Raw genomic sequence first — 18233 nt, forward strand, 5'->3', positions numbered from 1 at the left:
TAAGCGACGTAAACCAATACAGTTCCAAATGTACGCGTGAGAGTATGTATAGCGAGAGTAACACTCTCGCTATACTTAATTTCGTGCATGAATAACAGATAAATCTGATATATCAAAGGTAAAAAAGGAATATATATACATATAGAATTTTTTTATATATTACTATACATATAAAAAATATATATATTCTTCCTTTATATATATATATATATATAGACGAATCGTGCGAGCAGTGGGTTTAATCCTGCGCTCATATATGTCATGTGCTCGCATCGCGAACGGCGGAGAGCGTGACGCGCGCGCTTTTATGTGTTAGTCACCCGGTACAAGCCAACCTCGTAACGAGTAGTTATCGTACCATGGTGCATGCGATCGATTCATTGACGAATTATTGCACGAAAAAATAAATGGATGCGTTGAATTGGAAACAAAATATATATTTCTCTGTCACATTATATAATTTCACTATATATAAGCGATGTAATAAAAATAATATAAGAAAATAACAATGAGAGTAGAGGAGGAAAGAAAAGATCAAACTAAATATTCTTGTAAATAAAATTCAAAAAATCAAAAAATTAATCCTTCCTAAGAATTACTGTTGTAGTTTATTAAAAAATATTATTAAAAATTAGAGCGCAATACAGTTGATTATTATTGAATAATGTACAATTAAATATATGTAATATGATAAAATTATGCAATTTCAACATACACGGTTGAGAAAAATAATTCTTTTGGAAAAAGTAGAACGTACATTTAATTATTTGTGCCATACTTTATTTTGGTTCCGATAGAAAGACTTATAAATTTAATCTACTTTTAAGAATTGAGCTTTTTATATTATTATTACGTTTTAATTCTAATTAAAATCCGATACCGGTTATAATTGCTAAGATTAAGTTTTAACTTTAACTCGCTAATTGTGTTCGCTAATAATAGGAAAATATCTTACATCATCTTGCGATACCGAAAACAAATACTATGACTACGTCATCATCCGCGATTCATATCGAGTGACGAGACGAGAATAAGAATAAATCTATCATTACATCGGTATTATCGTACGTTATTAATATCTTCTCGTAACAAAAAAAAAAACAGGTTTTGCAATAATCGTCGCGTCGCGTACATCGCTGCATTCATAGTTGCAGATTATCGATTCCATTCACGTAGTAAAATATGCATATTCGGGTGAATGTCGATTGTTCTAAAGCGGGTCATATCAATAATATTTCCGCACCACGTATACAAATTCGAAATGAATATTCCTGAGCAATACGGCGTGATTAAAAAATTCGATACTCGCAAAGAGAAATCCCATGTTCGCGAACGAAGCAGTTGGAACTGTTGGAAGCAGTGCAGCGTACGTCGCGACGACGAAATGAACAACGTACGTAAGCGCGATAAGTCGCGAGGCTTAAAGCCACCTCGTGTTTCCGCACGTCTCTCTTCCACACTCCACACGCGGTCTCTTTTCCATGTATTCGTAAAGCGCGAGCACAGACGCGCGAGCTCGACGAGAACGGACGTAAGAAGGAAGTAATGGCCATAATGGCATCGCGTGATAACGGGAGGGGAGGGGATGCGAGAGAAGTCGGATAGTCGGATCCAGTCAGATGTAGCGTAGCGAGGAAGGAGCCGGAGCCAGCCGGAGCGAAAAGCTAGGCGGCACAGGTAGGGCTAGGGAGGGGGCGCCGGGATGTGGCGTTACGGCCCTGACTTAGACCCATTCACAGAATGAACGAACCGCTTGCGTTTCGTTCGTGTAGTCACTCAGTAGTGTCATGGAGGTAACATGGCCGAGAAGACGCGCCTAGTCCGCGTTGAAGAGAGGCTAAGGATCAAAATCGGTAGGAGGATAGGGCGTGCGGCCGCTACCGCGAGTGATTTACGAGCGTAATGTACGACGCGAGTTGTCGCCACGGCGATATCTCCGTGGATGTGGCCGCGATCGCGAGCCGTTTTCCTCGCGTCGCGCGCGTTCGGGATGTCACCTAATTCGACTCCCACGGCCGTATCCACCTTCTCACCGAGCAGAGGCTCGAAATGGGCAACGAGCGCCGGCCTACGATCGCGTATCGGGCCGATCTACGAATCGATCGAGGACGACGTCTGATTTTCACGCGAAATTCGCTGGCAATCGACGCGTACATTCTCAACTCCCACGCGTCGTTGTCCTCCTACGCGCCCGCGCGCGCGCGCGCGCGCGTGTGTGGCGTGTAGGTGTATGTGTGTGTGCGCGCGCGTGCGTGCGTAACTGCTGTGTATGCCGCACGATCGTAAAGCGAGAAAGATTGTGCGATCGTGAAAAGACGTACTTACCGAAATTTTCGATGGTCAGTCTTCGATCGGATGTTAAGTCTCGTCTTACTTTCGCTCCCACGAAATACGCGACGTGCGTTCCTATGAATGACTCGGATTGCCGTCTAGCGTGCGGAGAAGCGGCGTAGTGTATCTACTTCTTTTCAATCTCGTTAATCCCCCGTGATTTTCTATGAATTACCGAAATTACGATGCGACCTTTTCGATTGCATTCGAGAAATTATTTAATAAATAATGAACAACATATTAATATGAGCATGCTTACAATGGCGCATTTGAAAAGTTTAAAATAAAATCAGGATCTTGTCTTGAAATGTCTGATCGAGACAAGAAATTTTGAAAAATCGTTGATTGTTATTGAAAGTATAATTATGTAGATGAAAATAAAAGTGCAACGTATTGCATAACAATAATTATTGGAAATCAATTACTCGATAATTCAGTATTCAAGTTACTTTGCATGACATTCATTTTTTTTATTCTATGTGCAACGTGTGATAATGTAAACAATATATTTTTCTAATAGCGATTCGGTTGGTCGCACTAGCGCGCACTGATGCATATCAAAGCCGTTGTACATTGATTTAATCAGATTGTAAATGTGAAATGCAGATATATTTCGAAATATAAAATATATATTTTACCTAATAACATAATAAAGTGTATTGAAGATTTCGCGAATTAACTCGTTTCTATATTTGTATTAAACATACATTTTTACGTCAATCTGTGTACAACGGCTTTAATGTGCATTAGTGCATACTCGAATTCGCTATAATTTATTAGTACTTTTTTTCTGTGTGAAATTGTTGCATGAAATGATACTCCAAGTAAGAAAACTTGCAATGACATGATTGTAAGATATGAATGTGTTAAATGCAATAATTTTTTTTATCTTATGGTGAATTCGATGACTTGAACTACACTGGATTAAAAATTGCTTTATGGTATCTAAATGCAGTGGCATAATATAATCAACTTTAACTGTAAAATAATACGTGTATCTATATTAAATAATATGACGTCATTTTTAAGCATTTAATCATTAAAAATATTCGTATGCTTATACATTTAATTTTACCAATTTTATGTAGCAGCTTTTAATTAGCACTAATCCAGTGTGCAAATGATTGGATTTGTTATTAACTATTCTAAATTTATTTGAACTATGATTAAGATGTAATTCGAATATATCCGAATTATTTCTCAAGAAATGCTAGCAATTAAGCTACCGATACTTTCTACAGGAGAAGCAAAGAACCTTCAAAGTCGAAGTCATGGATCTCCAGGTACACGAGATGTTTACTGCACCTTATCGCTGGATCAAGAGGAAATATTCAGAACGACAACTATGGAAAGAACTCTCAAGTAAGTCTGCTAAAATTTGTTTGTTTTTTAATGATATAATTCATAAATTAAAATAATTTCAAAATAAATAATTTCTTGTTCTCTTTGTACAGCCCGTTTTTTGGAGAGGAATTTCAATTTGAAGTGCCCAGAAAATTTCGTTACCTTGGTATTTATGTATATGATAGAGATAGACATTTAAAACAAGATAAAATTTTGGGAAAAGTAGCAATAAAAAGAGAAGATTTAGCTACATATCATAACAAAGAGCATTGGTTTCCTCTGAAACCAGTCGATGCTGACTCTGAAGTCCAAGGCAAGGCTCATTTAGAACTTGCTTTGCAACCTCAAGTTGAACACGCTCAGCCTAAACTTACAGTAAGGTAAGTAGTGACTAAATAGTATAATATATTGTACATTACGTATGTGCACAACTATCTCGTATATAAAAAACCTAGAATTTAGAATGTTCAGTAATATTTGAATATATGTATTGCAGAATAATAGAATGTAGTGAATTAACCATTAAAAATGGTAGCTGTGATCCCTTTGCAACTGTTACAGTCATTTATAGTAATGGTAAACAAATATCAAAACGCACAAAAGTTAAAAAGAAAACAGCATCTCCACGTTTTAATGAAACATTTGTATTCGAGGTAAGAAAATATATTATCTTGTCAACTTATTTTCTTTGTATATACAATATTATACATATCCGTGTAGAATATTATATCTACATACAAAGTACATGAAATTACTTTCTTTTATATTACAGCCAGAGTTAATCGAGACCAGAGACAAAGATGTCTCCCATTATTCTATTGAAGGAGCTGAAGTTGGAGAAGTAGTTGTTGGTTTGTGGCATGCATCTCCTGGTATGGGAGAGCAACCGGTGTTTCTTGGCGAAATTCGTGTAACGTTGAAAGGATTACAAAAACAACCAACTAGTACAACAACCGCATGGTATACATATATGCTTATGTTGTCATTTTGTAAAGATGGATTTGCACGACAGTCTGAATAAATTACATTATTTGATTTTATATAGGTATTTTTTACAACCTAGAGCAGCAAAACATCGTCCAAGTAAAATTTCAAGTAATTCAACACCACCTGGTACATTACCAGGTTTGGGATCTTTACGTTTGAAGATTCACTATGTAGCGGATCACGTCTTTTCGTCTGAAATGTATGATAGATTGAAAAGTCTATTATTACAAAGCGTCAATGTTCAGCCGATAACGTCATCGGCTGTTTACATATTGGGTGAAATTGTAGCTAGTAAAATGGAAGCTGCACAACCATTAGTTCGAGTATTGGTGCATCATGGACAGTTGGTATCCGTAATGCGAGCACTTGCTAGTCATGAGATTTCTAAATTGACGTAAGTCAACTATTTATATTATTTTAATTTTGATTCATAAAGATATCAATTGTTAGTAAATATTTATAATTGCATATTGTAATTATATAATTTATCATTTAATAACTTTATTTAAGTGACCCAACGACCATTTTTCGCGGTAATACCTTAGTGAGCAAGATGATGGACGAGGGCATGAGATTAGCAGGTCTTCATTATTTGCATAGTACTCTTAGACCTGCGATGGAACAAGTCTTTCTTGAAAAAAAACCATGTGAAATAGACCCAACTCGAGTAAAGGATGGCAATACAATAGAGACGAATTTAACGAATTTAAAGGTATTGATTCATAAATACTTGTCACATACACAAGCACGCGCGTGCATTTTTTCCAGATGAAATGGTATATTGCTATCTTTTTTTTTGTAGGAATATGTTGAAAGAGTATTTATGGCAATAACAACATCGGGAGTAAGATGTCCGCCTTTAATGTGTGAAATGTTCTGGTGTTTGAGAGAGCTCGCTGCAACTCACTTTCCAAAAAACAAGGAAGTGAGATATTCGGTGATAAGTGGATTTATCTTTTTACGATTTTTTGCTCCTGCAATATTGGGTCCAAGATTATTTGATATCACTACTGAACAAATTGTAAATAATTGATCTATTATAAGAGAAGACTTTATATATTTTAATATAATAGTTATAAATTTATCTTGTATGTTATTATAGGATTCTCAGACCAATAGGACATTAACATTAATATCTAAGACGATTCAAAGTCTTGGGAATTTAGTATCTTGCAGAGGTGGTGCAGGCAGTGTATGCAAAGAAGAATACATGGAATGTGTATATAGGTAAGGTTGTGACAAAAATATAAACACTTTATACATAAGAAAAAAAGCCAAAATTTAGAGATAAAGTATTAAACACAACAATCTGTTTTCGTTATATGCATAATTTTTGTTTTTATAGAGAATTTTATACAGAAAGACATATACAAGCAGTAAAGCAATTTCTAGAATTAATATCGACCAGCAGTAATAGTAGCGGTATCACAAAACAGCGTCCAATGGTATTGCAAGAACAACCAGTGGTACTCAAAGAAGGGTACGTATACAGATATTTATCGTATTTCTCTTTCTCGCTTATCTTTTTAACAAAAATTCATAAATGTACGTGTGCGCCACAGAGAGGGGGGAGGAGAGGATTTAATAAATTATAATAAATGCTCTTTTTAAATGAGATTATGTTACTTTAAAATTATAATATTGAGACTATACAAGTAAATTTCTAAAAACTTTGTCTATTTCTAATAGAATATACTTTCTCTTTATGCATACTACTGATTGTAATAAGAGGTTTGTATTATTGTACAACTTTATATTTATATGTGTGTGTCTATTAAAATATAATCTTTATGCGAGAATATTTTAATTGTATTTTTTTTTTAATAGAGTAATGATTAAACGAGCACAAGGCAGAAAACGATTTGGTCGCAAGAATTTTAAGCAGAGATACTTTAGACTTACTACGCATGATTTGACATACTCTAAAACCAAAGGTGAATAATTTTTTATGATATAAATATCTCTTTTTCTTAAGAAAAAATATACAAGAAAAATACAAAATTTTATGAAATAATTTACAGGTAAAGAACCTTTGTGTAAGATACCATTAGAAGAAATTTTAGCAGTGGAAAGACTTCATGAAGATTCTTTCAAGATGAAAAACATGTTTCAAATTATTCAACCACAAAGAGCATTATATGTTCAAGCTGGTAATTGTGTAGAAGAAAAAGAATGGATTGACATTCTTACAAAAATATGTCAAACAAACAGTAATCGCTTAGAAAAGTATCATCCGAGTGCATACATCAATGGTCATTGGCTTTGGTGAGTAATAATGGTAAATATCAAGAAACGTATATATTTCTATTCTAATTATGTATTTATGTTTCTGTACAATATCTAGTTGTCGGGCAGTTGCTGAAGTTGCACCAGGATGTAGTCAAGTATCGCCAGGTGTAGAGGCTGGATTACGAATGGTCTTAGACCCGGATCGTGATTTGCAGAGAATACATTCGTTAATCTTTACAAATATGCCGCGTCTCGAGACATTGATGAATGCATGTGAATGCCAAGCAGTTTATGGCGCTAGCGATATGTGTGTTATTCCGGACGGTGGATCGCCTATTGAAGATGTACCTTCATGTTTCAAGACTTTAAACGCACTTAGAGAAGCTGCATACGCGTTGCAGCGTGAACATAGAGCCTATTTTAGAAAACTGGCACGTGACACCAAGTACGGCAGCAAGTATGTCATACACTTGATTGTTTTATCAGATATAGCTTAGATTTTTGCTATTTAAAGTATTTAACGAAATAATATTTGGGTATTTGTAGACAAGCTCCCATCGGTGATGACAACTACCTCCACTTAGCTAGTAGAGCAGGATTCGATAATCAGTTTACAAAACGAATGTTCGAGTCGGACGGTCTAAATCAACGATCCATAGAGACGGAACATTACGACACGGGATTCTCTAGAAAAATGGTCGAGAGTCAAAGATACGACGAAACATTGAGAAAGCGTCTTGATTCTGACTCCATTAATCGTAGGTATGAGAATGAAAATAACTTGTTGCGAGGATACGAAAGCAAAAGTGATACTATCAGGAGTATCCAAAATGATCTCAGAAAATTCGATCATAGTTTAAATAATACATTAAGATCTGATAAATCGGAAAAAAACGCTAATGAAAATATGGAAAATAATAAAAGGCTAGACAGCACTAGTCTACTGACAGCAGATAGTATTAATTTATCGGGTACATTATCGCGGAAATTGGGAAATTATGACAACACTAGAATGCTGAGCGAATGTACATTGACAAGACGATTACAGGACGAGGTCCCTGACATATCTTGTAATTCGATGAGTGAGCGTGGCAATCATTAATTTATCTATAATGTACAAATATAAGTTGCACGTTCCTAGAAATTGAGAAAAAATTCCGAGAGACAAGAAAAAAGACGGAGATTTTTACATTGGTCGTTTCTTTAAATTAAAAGAACAGTACAATCCTCTAGCTACTTTTTTATCGCTATATATGTATATACATACATACTTATATACATAATATATACATATGTATATATTGTATGTACAATATGTACATAGGATTGTATACGAATATATGTACAATCTTTCTTTCTATATAAATTAATGATTCCGCTGTTGGAGGCAGTTTTTTCTGTTTGTGTATGTCTCCCTTTTAGAATGAATCGTTTTAATTAATCTCGTATATGAACACTACTGTTAGAAATGTTTTTAAATTTCATTAACTTTTAATGTACGCTGTTAAAAATTCCATGAAATTTAATATACTTTTAAGTTACACAATTTAAATTTAATTTCATGACATTACATAAATTAAATTTAATGTATTTATAACTGAAAAATATAGTAGTAGCACGACTTATCGACGTTTATTTTTTACTCAAATACTATCAACTTTGCAAAAAAACTGCAAGAGACAAAAATAATTTATTTTCTTCTCATAGAACTCTAAGAATTTTTTCAAAATTCTTTATCAACTTTTAGTACTGCATTTTCTTATTTTTGATAAGTCGGGCTGCTACTATGACCCAGTGAATTGATGCACTGCACTGTACATGTACATGAAATTTAATGTACACGTTCATTACATTTAAGTAACTACTGTAACTTAGTTTTCAATTAAATCATTCATTACTTTTAATTTCGTTTATAACCACGAGCTTCATTTACATGTAAAAGAAGCATTTCTAACAGTGTAGGTAAATACGAGAGAATTTTAACAATGTAATTTAACGTATCTTTTGATTTGTTACCATGCTGTGCAGAGAACGTAACATCTTGTCATCACAGAAATCTCTACTATTTATTGATTATTTATTTATTATCTCACCTCATTTCAATATATTGAAGATGTATGTGCATAAACATGACATTGGCTGTGTTATTGCACAACTTGTAATCTCATTCATTGAAAAATCGAGTTCTCGCCGATATAAAACACTCAACGTTAGTTTATGTAATATTGTGTAATAGTTATTATTCTAGACTATAGAAAAATTACTGTAATTGAATACACAATTATCGTTATCTTTCACATATAATTCCATCAATTTTGAACATAATTCATTATAAATACATACATAAAATAAAAATAAAAAGGCTTATTAATGTTGCAAATAGAATTGATTACAATTAGTAAAGAGTTTCAAAACTTTTAAACAAACATATCTTTGCTGTAGCATAGCTTGTATAAATTCTTTTGTATTGTTGCTTGTATAAATTTAATCGAACTATTATAGGGAAAGACATTTGATCGTACAGGCACTAAATTCATTAAATTAATTTTTTTCATAAAAGCCTAAACGAAAGTAAATTTTTTTTATTGCATTTATTATTTTGTAAATTCTTTTCTTTTATTATAAAATAATAGTTTGAAACATACATATATATATTTATATATATATATTTATTCAAGAATACGTATCTTTCATTATCAACTCTTATATTCTATTAGTTATTTTAATATAGATTTTTACATAAAAACAAAAATGTTAAACGTGCGGAAAAATGCTAGATCTGTTAATTTTTATTAGAAAAGAAATTATATAACAAATATAACAAAAAGATCTTGCACTCCCAAACTGTTGCTGAATATTACTTTACTACGTTAATAAGTTTTGTTTCATATATTATTTGTGTATTGTACGATACTATTATAATTATGTATTGAATATTTGATCAATTTTCTGTGATAGAATATGTAATCAGCATTCGTAATAACTTTTAAACTATCTTAGCTACAAATTTTCTATTTAAGATATCATTTATAATTAATTTGAAATCTTTTTACATTTCTTAGAACACATTCGGCATTTATTAAAAGACTATACCTTTAATTGTATAACTACAATGATGATAATTATATTTTGCTGTTTATAGCAAATTATGTTCTATTTTATTCTAATAAATGAAAAAAGATTAGGTCATGCAATATACTTTTGTAATGCTTGCATCAAGTTAAAATTAACTATTTAAAAAAGTTGTTTAGTAATTATCTGATTAATTCTTTGAATCACAGATCATTCTCGATGTGAAGCAATTAATTAGTGTAAAGATAATAAATCACACATATACTTAATGTAAAAAAGATTAGTTGCCTATAATAATTTTTTCAGAGCAATTCTGAAAAGTATTGACAATATTTGATTTTTGTTGCAATAAATTAAAATTATGTAAATAAAATGAGAGAGAGAGAGAGAGAGAAAGAATGTAAGAAAAACATAATGTATGTTTGTGAATGAGCCTAAAAGCGTTTCTTCATCTTCTGATAGAGCATGAGGAAAAATGTATTAAATATAAAAATATCTGTTTAGTTGAGGCTATATAAAGAGATAACTTTATTATATATATTCATATAACAATGATTTATAATGCATAAATAGAGTTGTGAAAACAACTGTAACCGAAAATTACGTTTCGTGATGTGAAACTCTTATGTCAAATAGCTCTACAAGCCATACTAATATTACAACTATAATCCCTCCATTCTAGTAGAGAACAATTATAATAACATTACAATAACAAGAAAATTGTTAAGGCAAAGGTATAGTTGTCGTTCAATTATTATATAAATATTATACACAGTTTATAAACATTAGTTATGTACAGAGTGTACAGAAATCTCTTTTCCACATGCAGGAAATAAATCTCCATTTAATCTTTTTATCTATTTGCTAGTTATAAGATTTAAGATAATTTAGTAAATCTGTAGATAAATCAAATTATTTATAAAATAGTTGAATTATCTAAATATATTAGCGAGATTAAGATACTGTGTGTGTGAACTTAGTTTGAAAACTTAACATATCCATACAAGGCCTTTGTATATAGAATTTTTTCGTTATTTAGTGTAGAAAATATTATAGTAATATTATATAAATCGTTAAGTAAAACTGTTAGATGCAAATTAGTGAACAATTTTACATGATATTAGTTTATTATTATATGATATCGCGCGCGCGCGATTCTTTTCTTTATTGTACGATATAGAGAAATACAAGTATCATCTTCAAAATAAAATACGATCGAACCAATTAATGGGCTGCGTTTTACAGAGAAAACATTAGTGAGTGTTCAGTGATTCTTTAATACGATTAATTCTTGCCTTTAGTTCTTTGCTGGATCTAAATGTAGGAATCAATAAAGAATCACTGAGCACTCATTGATTAGTTTTCTTTGCTGAACGCAGCCAATGTCACAAGTACACCTCGTACTTGAAAGGAAAATGTAATTTAGTTTATATATTTGATTATTGAAGTCAATTGTTTATTTAAAATTGTTACAATCACAATAAATTTTCATTGGAAGGATTTAATCTTGTATTCTCTTGTTTTCCGATAATATTAATTCTGCATTGCATTTTTTATTTACAAATTGAATATAATTTTCTTACGTATTAAGTACAGCAAATAATCAAGAAGTTTACAAAAACGCTTATGTTATCGTTTGTAATTAGAAAGCGCTGTTATGGAATTTTTTATGTATTATTAAAAGCTTGAAAGGTGAAAAAAAAATTCCATGATAAATTGTTACATACGATTTAGAAGATTCAAAGTTACAATTCGTCTTTAAAAACAGCAATGAATACAATAAATTTGTCTCATTCTACATATTTTGATGAAAAATTTGATGCAGGTATATGTGGTAATTCTACTTACGAACGGTATTATTTATATTAATTTTATATTAATAATTTAATATTTTTATATAATCTCTCTGTTGTTGTGTTCACCCAACTACTATATCTTGTAGAAAACCTTAGCATAGACTGTGCCTTAAAATCGATGTCGTGGATTCCAGAATGTTTTCTCTTAAATCTACAGAGACCATTATGTACATGTACATTCATATACAATATATACATATATGCATATCTGTACGCATGTATGTATGTGATGTATATACTAAACTTAACTAAACCCTCATAGCAGAAATATCCTAAATATATCATACGAACATCCTACAGGCATTGTGATATCTTTAGGCTGTCCCTGTAATATAATTTGGACGTTTCTCTGCTGTATAGGAATATATAATACATTATTTAATTAAAATAAAAGAGAGAAAAATTAATGTTCTGTAATACACTTTTTGTGTATTTTAATATTGTACATAAGTTTTTCCTGCAATAAACGAAACGTGTCCTTTTATGTACAATACTAACGCATTTTTACGCGTCGTGTCAACATCCATATTCATTTGTGGAGTCGAGTAATGATCTTTTGTAATTAATACATTCAAATTCTTTGTAACGACTGTAAACATTTAGGTGCTATTGGACAATAACGAGATATATGAAATAAGAAATTCTTTTCAATCTGGAATCATTTGAATGAAAAAAGTGTGAAGAACAATTTTACGTGTATTACATATAACACACACAAATATTTGATAAAAATTCTGTAAGATTTTTCTATGACTGAAACAATTTATGTGTATAAAACAATTGCTTTCGTAATTTCGAGAATCGTGAAGGCTACGCGATCTCGAAATAATTTTTGGTTACAGATTGTCAGTTGATAACCGAAAAAATATCGAAATAAACATCGAAAAAAATTAATTGCATCCACTCTACAAATTTGATTTTTTTTTGAAATGATCTACGCGAATATGGCAACAAGTTATTAAACAATCAATATTTGTGAACGAAAACAATTAACTGTATCGTAATTAAAGAATGTAATGCGAAACATATTTTTTTAATTATGAAATTAAATTTGTGATGAAGAGCGAGATCTCTGACAAGAGTATAAAATTCTTACACCTGTCATGAGTTCATTAATATTAGTCGGATACGTTCGATTTTATTATATCGACTGATTCTATTGATAAATCAATGACATTGGACAATAATAGACTTGTTTGTGTTGTTAGAAATTCTCAAAAATGCTCTTAAAAACGAGATAAACGTATATTCGGGCTTTTGAAGAGAAGAGAGAAAGAGGAAGCAAAGATAATTTCGAGTGCAAAAAGTGTAAGAACACGCGAACAGATGTAATAAATTGTAGTTGACATGCGCAATGGGCTAGTTACTCTAGTGATATCGAATAAATTTATATTAGGATGTTTCGCGCTCGGCAGTACCGATCTACCATCCGCGAATCAAATTTTTGTAGAGTGGTGCCGTGAACGATCGACGTTTTGAAAATTTAAATTCTTTGCGACGATCAGCAGTACTTTAGAAAGCGTTTACTCGTCGAAGAATGTCCGGCGATGTGCAGCCAAGGAAACGGAAGGAAAAACGACGTAAGAAAGGTAAAAATGAGTGCAACTGACACAGCACTTTCGTAACACGATTCCTATAGTTGTACGATATTTTTAGCGATGTTTGTTTCTTTTATTTTTATCCCAACACTCCTATCGCCACTGCTTTAGTTCAAGTATGCTTTACTCGTTTCCTTCATTTGAAAACATCGATCAAAACCTCGTCACGTTTACGTTCTTCCTTTTTTTACATTTCTTACTAAAGAATTGCGCTTTGCGCGCCATTATGAGATTTCGCGATTATGATTTTATGCCCGTGCGAACTTGACGATCGTCGTATTTTGCGCATACATTTGCGAGACGAACGTTACGTTGGAACGAAACGACCTCGCGCCCTACGATATTACGGGCACATAATGCAGTTTTATTCTTACGATCTTCTGTCAAGTTCCAAAAATATCCGCGCACTGCGGCTGTCAGCGACTAACAGCCACTGACGACCATTGACAGCCACTGGCCCCGATCATATGCGCGCGACATATTTTATGTCGATTTTTATTGATTTTATATCCATCAACTCTTCAATATGACTTGCAATGACAATAATGGTCGACATATTTATTGCAACAGCTCGCTTCTTATAAAAACGCAATTGTACGATCGACAATTAATTATCTTGTACGATGATTAATACTGTTTTAAAAAAATGACTCGTTTCATACAATTTCCGTAAATTACATCTCAAGAAATTCTTTCATTTTAAAATTCTCATTTGAAAAATCAATTTCTTTTAAATCGGAGTATATCAGAATAATATTAATAATGGGCACTTTTATCATGTCGTTAGTTGACGTGAAATTAGATTAATTTATCAGTATAATTCTCATTAGGAGCGTATAGAGTTTCGATTGACTCAAGAAAATTTGGCAAAGTCATTCGAATTAGAAAATGTGGATTTTAGTATCTTTCGAGCCAACATACCCTTTAGCTTTTAAAAATAGATTAAACTGTATTATCCAGTCCAAAAGCATTTCTTGTTCAACTATTTTTGAATTTTGCTCTACTTTTTGTACACGTTATTGCTTATCTCTTATACATATCACGATACCAGCATTACACTTTCATTAGGAAAATTAATTATTAATTGAAATAATAATTATTTATTGCATGTATATATGTGATTTTAATATCACATAATTCTCAAGATTTTATTTCATATATTCACTTGAAACTCGATATTGAAAGAGCTATTCTCTCCCCCCTCTCTCTCTCCCTCCCTCGCCCTTTCTCTCCCCCTCTCCCTCTCCACCCCCTCTCTCTCTCTGTCCTCTTAACAATGTTTAAAAATAATTTTACTCTTTATTTCCTCGTGTCCTGTGATTTGTTATTTATTAAGTTCATGTACAGAAATAAACTGTTAATAACTCGAACATTTTTTTAATTATATTTAGATGATGAAGATACCGGTACCCCACCACCTACTTTGGTCAGCCCGACTGATACTTCTGCCGAAAATGTCACTATTCACATTTATAAAGAAAGCAGCACAGGCGGACATTGGTGTGCTCGAATTATATTTTTTATTTTATTGGCTGTTCTTGCAGGATTAATTGGTATAATAATCTTCGAACATAGAGGAACTACAGATGGTAAATAAAAGAATAAAATATTTCGACATAGTGCAATAATCTTAACTGAACGTAAGAAGAAATTTATGTTATAAAATCGCATCTTTATATTTTATAATTTTTAAGTTGATACGCCGATAGCATCGTCACGTTGGGCAAGTATATTTGAAGGCTGGGTAGATGATTCGCCATCCAATCATGGCGAGCTAGAAGAAAAGCAAGAAGTTAACGAAGAAGCAGAAGAAGAAGAAGAGGAGGAGGAAGAAGAAGAGGGGGAGGAGGAGGAGGAGGAAGAGGAGGGGAAGGAGGAGGAAGAAGAGGAAGAGGAGGAGGAAGAAAGGGAAGTGGATCGTGATGAAAAAAAGTTAACAAAAGTTGAGAAAGAAGAAGATGATGGAAGTATAGAACAAGATACGGAAGAAATTGGCGAAGAAGAAGAAACACAAGAGGAGGAAGAGGAGGAGGAAGAAGAGGATGATGACGACGATGACGATGACGAAGAAGATAAGGAAGAGGTAGAGGAAGAAGAAAAATGGCAAGAAGAAGAAGGGGAAGAGCAAAAAGAAGAGAGAGCAGAAAAGAATAACGTAGAAGTTGAAGATACATCAGATGGTACGTGAATTGCGATACATTATAAAAATTCTAAGCATATCTTTTTATTAAAATAATATCTTCAGAAGTTGAAGATGACGCGCAACAAGAATTTGACGCTGCTGGCATATTAGAAGAAGTTGACGAGACAGATGAGAGCGAAGATATAGATGAGGAAAACAATATGATTGATATGGAACTTGATGAATTTAGTACAGTTGATAATTCTGCAGAAGAGAAGAACGATGATGTACTTGAGGAATTCCCAAGTATACCTGGCGTTAATGAAATCGATGATAACAGTGCTGAACCTCTGGAAGAGGTATATACATATTGTTCTCTATTATTTTTATATATGTCGTTTTATTTATAACTAGAATTATCTCTTTCAACATCGATTATTTTATTTATATTAACGATATTTTATCATTGATGCCTTTTTATCAGATAGAAGGTGAAGAAGTTGAAGAAGAAAATTTAAATGATGCAGACAGTGAACCCGAAGAGGAAGAAGTTGAAGAACCTACTAGTGGTAAGTTATAATTCATAACAAAACATATATCAACAATATCCTCGAATAATTACATAAATAAATATAGACATTATATTTGATCCTCCATGCTCTTCTTTCATCTCGTTTAATTTTAAATGACATATAATAACCAAATAATAGATAATATGAGCATCAGCATTATAGAATAAAATATTAAAATATATTTGCTTTATATATTAATCACGCTATTTTCTTATAATAAAAAAGGTAGCAATCAGAAATAATATGGTGGTTGCAGTGGCTGTTAAGTTTGGGATTGGTGTTGCACTTGTTGTTGCTGCGCATTTTGTTCTCGTTAGACGGTGGAACAACGGTAAATTTAATTTTCATTACACATTATCTCATATTAGCATATTTTTTATAGTTGTAGTTATAGGGTATATAAAAAAATTATGAATATAACATATATTAGATGTGAATCAATATCAGATGTAAATATTGAAATAATTATATTTAAAAAGATTAAAATGAAATTTTGCAGGTAAGTAATTTGTTTATGTAGATGCATTTATTATAATTGATCATAATTCAATTAAGACATATTTGACATGTTTAAAAAACAAATTTAGAATCAACAAATAATTATATTTTTCTTGTACGTGTTTAATAATATGTAACACTGAATGATTCAATTTTTTAGTTGATATTGGTACTTTTCGTTCTCCGCATGATATAACCAACGTACCTAATCAATCAAGAAGTGAAACAATAATTTCACCTTCTCACCTTAAGCAAGTAATTAAATCAATTGAGAAAGTTGAAAATAAAACATCTTTGCAAATAAAAAATAACGAAGATTTGAGATCCAAATATCATAAGTTACAAGAAGAAAATATTTCTTTAACCAACTTAACGAAACCGATTCCACAAGATGAAGTAACACAAGTAAAAGAAAAATTTCCAGCTCGAAGCACAAGTAAAGAAGGTACAGTGTTAATGATATATCGATTCTCGTCGTATGTATTTTCTTTTCTTTTTTTTTGTGATAAATTGTACAACAGATTTGTTTATTTATATTCTTAATTATAGAAACGAATATTAGACATGGTCAATCTAAGATATCATCGGAGGAAGAAGAAGAAGAAGAAGAAGAAGATTATGAATTAGAAACATCAGAAGGTGAACGTGTTTCTGGGGTAGAAGAGGATGATGGAGAACAGGTGAAAGATAAAGCTGAACAAGAATATGAAGAAGAAGAAGATGAAGAAGAAGAAGAAATTGAAGAAGATGACGAGGAAATCGAAAATGTTGATGATTCCGAATTAATAGCTAAATTGGACGCAAAATATGGAAAATTACCTACCCCACAAGATAGTGAAGTTGAAGAAGCAGAAGAAGAGGCGGATGAGGAGGAGGATGAAGAAGAGGAAGAGGAAGAGGAGGAAGAAGAGGAGGAAGAGGTGATGGAAGAGGAACATAATAAGATGCCAAATTGGAAACGTAAATAGTAAAAAAATTATTGATTTTAATATTCTTTTTTATTCTAATTAACAGTACGATTAATAGTATACATAATTTTTTGTTAAATATATAATAGAGAAATTAGTATACGATTCTAGAAAATACTTTGTTGTAATCATTTTCATCTCAGATTAAATATTACCATTTCCCAGTTACAAATAATTTAAATTTTACATGTGAGACATAATTAAAATGAGCATGGAGGATCTTTGTTTTAATCCTTCTTAACATTTTTTTAAATGCTATGTAATAAAAAAATATAGATTTAAATATATCTTTCTACTTTTGCGAAATTATTACTTTTCATAAACAGGTGTTAAAGAGTTAAAGGGCTCAAATGTGGAACCTCAAACGAAAAGATCTATTCAACAGACAAGCAGGGAGATTAAGCAAGTGGATAATAAACAACCTAAAGGTGGAGAAAAAGCTTATGATTTTAGTAAGAATACATCAAATATAGATGATACAATCATGTACGAAGAAAATAATTCTGAAGAATACCAGATTGATAAAGAGTTTTACAGTTTTTAGAATGTATGTTCTTGCAAAATAACTTTGATAGACATACCTGTTTTTTCTTCTTCTGACACATCGTTAGTGTTTTCTCGATATTATATTTATATCGTAAATATGCGATGTGTAA

At 31.9% G+C, this 18233-nt stretch overlaps 2 protein-coding genes across 3 annotated transcripts; both read left to right on the plus strand.

Annotated features, from left to right (window-relative positions):
* Positions 1-1762: 1762 nt before the first annotated feature.
* Positions 1763-8065, plus strand: RasGAP1 (Ras GTPase activating protein 1). 2 transcript variants are annotated; one of them, XM_018511107.1, is made up of 15 exons: positions 1763-1853; positions 3573-3693; positions 3786-4055; positions 4172-4328; positions 4448-4635; positions 4721-5056; positions 5173-5374; positions 5465-5683; positions 5765-5889; positions 6008-6142; positions 6352-6393; positions 6490-6596; positions 6684-6927; positions 7007-7348; positions 7438-8065. In XM_018511107.1, exons 1-15 carry the CDS (start codon positions 1799-1801, stop codon positions 7991-7993), a joined length of 3099 nt encoding a protein of 1032 aa, XP_018366609.1. In that variant the 5' UTR covers positions 1763-1798; the 3' UTR covers positions 7994-8065. The 2 variants fall into 2 exon arrangements, with proteins under 2 accessions (XP_018366609.1, XP_018366610.1); XM_018511108.1 differs by lacking the exon at positions 6352-6393.
* Positions 8066-13188: 5123 nt separating this feature from the next.
* On the plus strand, positions 13189-18233 carry LOC108763459 (glutamic acid-rich protein). Its single transcript, XM_018511100.1, has 9 exons — positions 13189-13408; positions 14809-15006; positions 15112-15597; positions 15663-15898; positions 16024-16108; positions 16368-16442; positions 16770-17054; positions 17159-17569; positions 17904-18233. The coding sequence occupies exons 1-9, from the start codon at positions 13357-13359 to the stop codon at positions 18119-18121; spliced, it is 2046 nt and encodes a 681-aa protein (XP_018366602.1). The 5' UTR covers positions 13189-13356; the 3' UTR covers positions 18122-18233.

This window comes from Trachymyrmex cornetzi, unplaced genomic scaffold (assembly GCF_001594075.2).
Source record: "Trachymyrmex cornetzi isolate Tcor2-1 unplaced genomic scaffold, Tcor1.1 scaffold361, whole genome shotgun sequence".
Classification (NCBI taxonomy): Eukaryota; Metazoa; Arthropoda; class Insecta; order Hymenoptera; family Formicidae; genus Trachymyrmex; species Trachymyrmex cornetzi.